Source organism: Nerophis lumbriciformis, linkage group LG24, assembly GCF_033978685.3.
Source record: "Nerophis lumbriciformis linkage group LG24, RoL_Nlum_v2.1, whole genome shotgun sequence".
NCBI classification, from domain to species: Eukaryota; Metazoa; Chordata; class Actinopteri; order Syngnathiformes; family Syngnathidae; genus Nerophis; species Nerophis lumbriciformis.
In genome coordinates, this window is record NC_084571.2 from 15640249 (window position 1) to 15650000 (window position 9752).

At 34.4% G+C, this 9752-nt stretch overlaps 1 protein-coding gene across 1 annotated transcript in view; it reads right to left on the bottom strand.

Moving 5' to 3' along the window:
- Nucleotides 1-4401: 4401 nt before the first annotated feature.
- Nucleotides 4402-9752, bottom strand: part of LOC133620701 (homeobox protein Hox-B1a-like) — a 7492-nt gene continuing 2141 nt past the window's right edge. Inside the window, exon 2 of the mRNA XM_061982301.2 lies at nt 4402-4721. Coding sequence (XP_061838285.2) covers nt 4402-4721 — 320 coding nt within the window. The remainder of the gene's footprint in view (nt 4722-9752) is intronic.

Consider the following 9752-nt stretch of genomic DNA (forward strand, 5'->3'; position numbering starts at 1 on the left):
CTCCCCTTTTCCTTGTGGAGGGGGGGGGGGGCACAGGTCCGGTGGCCATGGATGAAGTGCTGGCTGTCCAGAGTCGGGACCCGGGGTGGACCGCTCGCCTGTGCATTGGCTGGGAACATCTCTGCGCTGCTGACCCGTCTCCGCTCGGGATGGTGTCCTGCTGGCCCCACTATGGACTGGACTCTTACTATTATGTTGGATCCACTATGGACTGGACTCTCACAATATTATGTCAGACCCACTCGACATCCATTGCTTTCGGTCTACCCTAGAGGGGGGGGGGGGGGGGGGGGGGGGGGGTTACCCACATATGCGGTCCTCTCCAAGGTTTCTCATAGTCATTCACATCGACGTCCCACTGGGGTGAGTTTTTCCTTGCCCTTATGTGGGCTTTGTACCGAGGATGTCGTTGTGGCTTGTGCAGCCCTTTGAGACACTTGTGATTTAGGGCTATATAAATAAACATTGATTGACATTGATTATTATTATTTTAATGTATTTATTTGTTATTATTATGACTTTTTTGTTTGTTTGTTTTTTGCTGTTTTTCTCTTTTTTTTCTTTTGGGGAAGGGGAGGCATCGTTGGGATATAAACAAAACATTTTTATTTTGACAGGGCAAACAATCGATGTATGATGTATGCAAATATGATGTCATGATAGGAATGTCTGATACTGGATGTCAATAAAAAAAAAGAAAAAAAAAAGTAAATGTAAAAAAAAAATGTATAAAAAAATATAATCGCTAAACATCAAAACATTATTATTATTATTATTATTATTATTATTATCATTATTATTATCATTATTATTATTATTAATATTGTAATGTATTTATTTATTATAATTATTATTACATTGTTGTTGGTGTTTTTTTTTGCTGTTTTTCTCTTTTTTTTCTTTTGGGGGAGGGGAGGCATCGTTGGGATATAAACAAAAAAAATATTATTTTGACATTTAGGGCAGACAATAGATGAATGATGTATGCAAATATGATGACATGATATGAATGTCTAATACTGGATGTCAATAAAAAAATATTTAAAAAAAGAAACTGTAAAATAAATAAATAAATAAATATATACAAATGAAAACATCTGCTTGTCAACTTGACAATTTGTTGGTAAAAAATAAAATAAATGCTTGTTTATTGCTGTTAACTGGTTCCAAACATGACAGAGATAAATTAATACCTGCTGGACAATCACAGACTATAACGACAATCACGACAAAGACAAGACTCCCATTGAAAAGTGAATAAAAAAGTATTTATTCTCATGTTGTCAATGACAAAACACAGAAATATCACAAGCACTAATCATCCAATCATGGTCATTGGTCTTCACACACACACACACACACACACACACACACACACACACACACACACACACACACACACACACACACACACACACACACACACACACACACACACACACACTGGAAATCCCTGAGTCCGTACTAAAATGGTGGAGATCAATTACAGAGTTTGTCAGGACTAATTGGAGAATGATTGATTTAAAAGTCCTGTTAGCGCACATCAAAGACTATTTGGATATGTGTGTAGTACCTCGGGATAAAAGCTGACACGATTTTTGGAAGATGAGCCGTCTTCTTGTGACAATTTAGCCACCAAAACATCCCGTCTAGCTAGCATTAGCTCACAGCTAGCATTAGCTCACCGTTAAAGATGGACAAACTAAGCTTTTTCCAAGCATTGTTGTGGAAAAATAGTGAGTGTGAAGAAGAAGAAGAATTGAATTAAAAAAAGAAGTCATCAAAGAGACGGCAGAGCAGCTAACTTGTTTGAGCGTAGCGCCGCTCGTCTGCACCGTACTGAATCACGATGAGTCCATAACTGGCTGCTGATGGAAAGAGATACTGTATAAGTCCACTCTCCAAGGTAAATACTGTACAGAACTACTGTACTGTTGTTGTATTGTTTGTCTACAATATTTATTATCGAAAAGGACAAGCACCAATTTAATTTATTTTTCAAAGTATGAGCAATTAACTAAAATTCTATCCCAAGGTACTACTATACATACATATATATATATATATATATATATATATATATATATATATATATATATATATATATATATATATATATATATATATATATATATATATATATATATATACAAATTGTACCCACCACATAAAGTCATCATACAAACATCATTACACTAAAAAACAATCACTCACTTTCAAACTAGTCGTCTCTATTTTGTACAAATTCTGCTTTTCATCGTGAATATTACTTTTATTGTGAAAATTAATTTACTGTGAATATTAATTTAATTTAGAATATAAATGTTATTGTGAATGTTAATCTAATTTAGAATATTAATTTGAGTGTGAATATTAATTTAATGTACAATATAATTTTTATTGTGAATATTAAGTTATTGTGAATATTATTTTAATGTGAATATTAATTTCATTGTGAATATTATTTTTTTGTGAATATTAATGTTATTGTGAATATTATTTCATTGTGAATATTCATTTCATTGTGAATATTCATTTCATTGTGAATATTAGTTTTAAAGTGAATATTAATACGTATGTGTCCCAAATATACTAAAAACTAAACAATACTTTGGTAATAACTCCCTCAACATGTTTTTTTTTTAAATAACCTCATGAGTGAAAAGACTTTATAAATATTCCATGTTGCTGATGAATGTGATGACAAAGAAATGAAATCATGTCTGACATCCTGAGAGTTGCTACAGAAACTTCTGGAAGAAAATAAAACAACTTTTGGCAAAAGTGTGTGTTTAACGAGTGCATGGAAAGATGATTCACATCTTAATCATCGCCATTCCAAATTGACACACAATTTTCACAAATTGATACAAATAAAAAAAAGTCCTACTAGAAACATTTAAATACTTTTCTTCTTTTTAACGCTGAATTGCAACCACTCACATTAGTGCTGACACCAAAATGGTGACCACCGAGTACAGTGCACTCATTATTCAGCGTGTACTTCTCACAGTGTGTACTTTTTACAGTGTGTACTTCTTACAGTGTGTACTCATTACTCAGTGTGGACTTCTTACAGTGTTTACTTCTTAAAGTGTTTACTTCTTACAGTGTGCACTTCTTACGGTGTGTACTTCTTACAGTATGCACTCAAAAGTGTAAGTGCACAAAGTGAGACATCCTGAGTGGTGATGAGGCTATGATGTAACACGACGTGTCATCAAAGCGATGATGTAACACGTTGTGTCATCAAAGCGATGACGTAACACGACGTGTCATGAAAGCGATGATGTAACACGCCGCGTCATCAATGCAATGATGTAACATGTCGTGTCATCAAGACGATGATGTAACATGTCGTGTCATCAAGGCGATGATGTAACACGATGTGTCATCAAAGCGATGATGCAACACACCGTGTCATCAAAGTGATGATGTAACATGTTGTGTCATCAAGGCGATGATGTAACACAACGTGTCATCAAGGCGATGATGTAACACGTCGTGTCATCAAAGCGATGATGTAACACGTTGTGTCATCAAGACAATGGTGTAACACGTCGTGTCACCAAAGCGATGATGTAACATGGCGTGTCATCAAGGTGATGATTGTGTGTTGCATCAAAGAGATTACATAACACACTGTCATCAAAGCGATGATGTAACACATCGTGTCATCAAAGCGATGATGCAACACGTCGTGTCATCAAAGCGATGATGTAAAACGTTGTGTCATCAAAGCGATGATGTAACACTTTGTGTCATCAAAGCGATAATATAACACTTTGTGTCATCAAAGCGATGATGTAACACTTTGTGTCATCAAAGCGATGATATAACACGTTGTGTCATCAAAGCGATGATTGTAACACGACGTGTCATCAAGGCGATGATGTAACACGACGTGTCATCAAAGCAACGATGTAACACGTTGTATCATTGAGGTGATGATGTAACATGCCTTGTCATCAAGGCGATGACGTAACACGCTGTGTCATAAAAGCGATGATGTAACACGTTGTGTCATCAAAGTGATGACGTAACACGTATCTCCAAGGCGATGATGTAACACATCTTGTCATCAAAGCAATGATGTAACACGTTGTGTCATCCAGGCGATTATGTAACATGGCGTGTCATCAAAGCGATGATGTAACTCGTCTTGTCATCAAAGCGATGACGTAACATGTCGTGTCATCAAAGCAATGACGTAACATGTTGTATCTCCAAGGCGATGATGTAACACGTCTTGTCATCAAAGCGATGATGTAACACGTTGTGTCATCCAGGCGATGATGTAACATGGCGTGTCATCAAAGCGATGCTGTAACATGTCTCATCATCAAAGCGATGATGTAACACGTCGTGTCATCAAGGCGATGATGTAACACGGCGTACTTGTCAGGACTCGGGGGAGGTTCCTGGTGAGGAGGAGGCAGATGATTGGTCGGTGTCCTGCTCCTTGCTGCCGTGACAGGAAGCAGCAGAAGAAGAAGCGGTGCCCACAGACGTTCCTTCCTTGTCGCGCTTCTTCTGCTTCATGCGTCGGTTCTGGAACCAGATCTTCACCTGCGTCTCGTTCAGCTCCAGCGTGGCGGCGATCTCCACACGTCGAGCTCGCGTCAAATACTTGCTGAAGTGGAACTCCTTCTCCAGCTCAGTCAGCTGCCGAGTGGTGAAGTTGGTGCGCATGTTGGCGTTGTTCATGTCCGACACTTTGACTGCACGACAACACAGTCAAATAGTCATCAACACTTGATCACGGGACTGTCTGCCAGTCTACAATTGGACTGCACGACAACACAAACAATCATCAACACTTGATCATGGGACTGTCTGCCAGTCCAGCCTGTACAGAAGGGGGCGTGTTAGCACCTCATAATCACCTGCTCTGCCAGAGAATAAGAAGACGGAGCAGAAGGGATGTTGGTTTATGCAGCCAGTATTCTCTCTCCTCTAAGAACTTTTTTAGAGACGCTTTTCCTGGTATAGCCTTTTAACTTCCTGGTATAGAATGTCGAACTTCCTGGCTAACTTGCTGGTAGAGTGGTTAACTTTCTGGTATAGCCTGGCTAGCTTCCTGGTTAACCTCTTAGTTTAGCATGGCTAACTTCCTGGTATAGAATATGTAATTTCCTAGTATAGCATGTCTAACTTCCTGATATTGCATGTTTAATTTCCTGGTATAGCATTTCTAACTTTCTGGTATAACATGGCTAACTTCCTAGTACAGCATGTCTAAATTCCTGGTATAGCCTCTTAACTTCCTGGTATAGCATGTGTAACTTCCTGGTAAAGCATGTCTAACTTCCTGGTAGTGTGGTTGTCTTCCTGGTATAGCCTGGCTATCTTCTTGGCTAACTTCCGAGTTAATTTCCTGGTAGTGTGGTTAACTTCCTGGTATAGTCAGGCTAATTTCCTGGTTAACTTCCAGGTAGTGTGATTAACGTCATGGTAGCCTGGCTAACTTCCTGGTGGTGTGGTTAACTTCCTGGTATAGTTAGACTAACTTCCTGGTTAACTTCCTGGTATTGTGGTTAACTTCATGGTAGCCTGGCTAACTTCCTGGTAGTGTGGTTAACTTCCTGGTATAGTTAGACAGACTTCCTGGTATTGTGGTTAACTTCATGGTAGCCTGGCTAAATTCCTGGTAGTGTGGTTAACTTCCTGGTATATCCTGGTTAACTTTCTGGTATAGCCTGGTTAACTTTCTGGTTAACTTCCTGGTAGTGTAGTTACCTTCCTGGTATAGCCTGGCTAACTTCCTGGTAGTGTGGTTGACTTCCTGGTATAGTTAGACAGACTTCCTGGTATTGTGGTTAACTTCATGGTAGCCTGGCTAAATTCCTGGTAGTGTGGTTAACTTCCTGGTATATCCTGGTTAACTTTCTGGTATAGCCTGGTTAACTTTCTGGTTAACTTCCTGGTAGTGTAGTTACCTTCCTGGTATAGTCTGGCTATCTTCCTGGCTAACTTCCTAGTTAATTTCCTGGTAGTGTGGCTACCTTCCTGGGTTAGCCAGGCTAACTTCATGGTTAACTTCCTGGTAATGTGGCTAACTTCCTGGTAGTGTGGTTAACTTCCTGGTATAGCCTGGCTAACATCCTGGTAATGTGGTTAACTTCCTGGTTTAGCCTGGCTACCTTCTTGGTTAACTTCCTGGTAGTGTGGTTGACTTCCTGGTATAGCCAGGCTAGCTTCCTGGTATAGCATGTCTAACTTCCTAGTTTAGCATGGCTAACTTTCTGGTATAGCCTGGCTAACTTCCTGGCTAACTTCCTGGTAGTGTGGGTAACTTCATGGTTAATCCTGGCTAACTTCCTGGTTATTTCCTGGCAGTGTGGTTACCTTCCTGGTATAGCCAGGCTAACTTATTTGTTAAATTCCTGGTAATGTGTTTAACTTCCTGTTATAGCCTGGCTAACTTCCTGGTTAACTTCCTGATAGTGTGGTTAACTTCCTGGAATAGCCAGACTAACTTCCTGGTAGAACATGGCTAGCTTCCTGGTATAGCATGACTAACTTTCTAGTTTAGCATGGCTAACTTTCTGGTATAGCCAGGTTAACTTCCTGGTTAACTTCCTGGTATAGCCTGGCTAACTTCCTGGCTAACTTCCTGGTAGTGTGGTTAACTTCCTGGTTTATCCTGGCTAACTTCCTGGTTACTTCCAGGTAGTGTGGTTACCTTCCTGGTATAGCCAGACTAACTTCTTGGTTAACTTCCTGGTAATGTGTTTAACTTCCTGTTATAGCCTGGTTAACTTCCTGGTTAACTTCCTGATAGTGTGGTTAACTTCCTGGAATAGCCAGGCTAACTTCCTGGTTAACTTCCTGGTAGTGTGGTTAACTTCCTGCTATAGCCTGGCTCACTTCTGTTTGGTTCTGTGTTTAAAGAACTTTGTGTGTTTGTCCTTTGAAGCATTTTTCTTTTGAAATGTTTCCTGCAGCATTTTAGTAATTTTAAAATTTTTAATCATCATCATTTTGAATCCGCAGCATTTTCTATCATGTTTGTTTGATCACATTTTTATATTTTTAGTTTTGGCGTTTGTGTTGCACAAATTAATATCGGATCGATACTAACACGATTACATGATATTTTTCATGATATTTTTCAGTAATCTTGTATATTTATTTGGACCAATATTTGGTGTTTTCATTATGTTAAATTGTTGATATTGTTAAACTTTTATATTGTTATATTGTTTGTCAATAAGTTCTTCCATTGTTTTAGGGATTTAAATTATCATTCGCGGGTTTTTTTTTTATTAATTTTTTTGCACGAATGAATTTATTTTGTTTTTATTGTATGAGTTTAAAAATAATATTGTTGTTAATACTCTTCCATTGTATTATGTTGTTCTATTTATATTTTGTTCAATTGTTTACAAATGAGTTTCTTGATAAACATTTTTGCTGCCTAACAACTTCATCCTGTGTTTTATTCTGAAAATATTCATCAACATCTTTCAAAGTTCTCCTAAAATGTGAACATGTATTTAATAATGCATGTTTACATCGTTTGTTGAACATAATAAATTATTGATCTTTATGTAACATAAACAGACATGAAGTCTGTGGTAATGCTGCCTGGATGTAAAATTATAAAATTAATAATAATATGTGTAATATTTTATTTACTTTGTTGCTGTAAGAACATTTGACATATAACCGCTAAAAAATGTTCAGCCAGAATGTTGAAACAATTACTAAAAAAAATCAAAATGTTTTATTGTATTTACTGTAATTCAAAAAGTTTTCCACATAAAGAAATAATAAAAACACCCTTTCAGTATATTCCTCTGTTGCTTGTTTTAATAAACACATTTTGTCTCTAATTTAAATAAAGTCCAATAATTAATATCATTATAAAAATCATAAAAAGCTTAATGTTTTTTGTTTTTTTTGTGGTGATTTTGAATATTCAAATGTGGGAAATAAGAAAATGCTGAGCAGACAAATAAAGTGTCACACATTGAAAATTAATAATCGCTAAGGCCTTCTGACAGAACAATGACAACAATAATTATATTGATGATGATAATAATAATAATAATAATAATAATAATAATAAAAATAATAAATGCATGCTGATGATAATATCACATAATAATAATACAAATAAATGAATGCTGATGATTATAGTACATAATAATAATAATAATAATAATAATAATAATAAACATGAATGAATGCTGCTAATAATAATAATAATAATAATAATAATAAACATGAATGAATGCTGATGATAATAATACAAATTAATAAAAATAAACATGAATGAATTCTGATAATAATAATGATGATGATATTACATAATAATAATATTAATAATAAACATGAATGAATGCTGATAATAATAATAATAATAATAATAATAACAATAATAATAATAATAAATATAAATGAATACTGATGATAATAACAATAATGCATAATAATAATAATAAACATGAATGAACGCTGATGATAATAATACAAATTAATAAAAATAAACATGAATGAATTCTAATAATAATAATGATGATAATAGTACATAATAATACTATTAATAATAAACATGAATGGATGCTGATAATAATAACGATGATAATAGCACATACAAATACTATTAATAATAAACATGAAAGAATACTGATGATAATAATACAATTGAATAAAATAAACATGAATGAATGCTAATGATAACAATACAAATGAGTAAAAATAAACATGAATGAATGCTGATAATAATAATGATGATAATCATAGTACATAATAATAATAATAATAATAATAATAATAATAATAATAATAATAACAATAAACATGATTGAATGCTGATGATAATACAAATGAATAAAAATTAACATGAATGAATGATAATAATGATGCTAAAAGTACATAATAATAATATTAATATTGAACATGAATGCATGCTGATGATAATAATATAAATGAATAACAGTAAACATGAATGAATGCTGGTATTAATAATACTACATAATAATAATAATAGTAATAATAAACATGAATGAATGCTGATGATAATAATACAAATGAATAAAAATAAACATGAATGAATGACAATAATGATGATTATAATACATTATAATAATGATAACAAACATGAATTAATGCTGATAATAAAAATACAAATGAATAATAATAAACATGGATGAATGCTCATAATAATAATGATGATAATAATAGTACATAATAATAATATGAGTAATAACCATGATTGAATGCTGATGATAATACAAATGAATAAAAATTAACATAAACGAATGATAATAATGATGCTAAAAGTACATAATGATAATATTAATAATGAACATGAATGTATGCTGATGATTATAATACTAATAATACATAATATTAATAATAAACATGAATGAATACTGATGCTAATAATATAATTGAATAATAATAAACATGAATGTGTGTGAATGTTGTCTGTCTATCTGTGTTGGCCCTGCGATGAGGTGGCGATTTGTCCAGGGTGTACGCCGCCTTCCGCCCGAATGCAGCTGAGATAGGCCCCAGCACCCCCCAACACCCCAAAAGGGACAAGCGGTAGAAAATGGATGGATGAATGAATGCTGATATTAATAATATTAATAATAATACATAATAATAATAATAATAATAATAATAATAATAATGATAATAATAATAATAATAAACATGAATGAATGCTGATGATAATAATACAAATGAATACAAATACACATGAATGAATGACAATAATGATGATTATCATACATAAT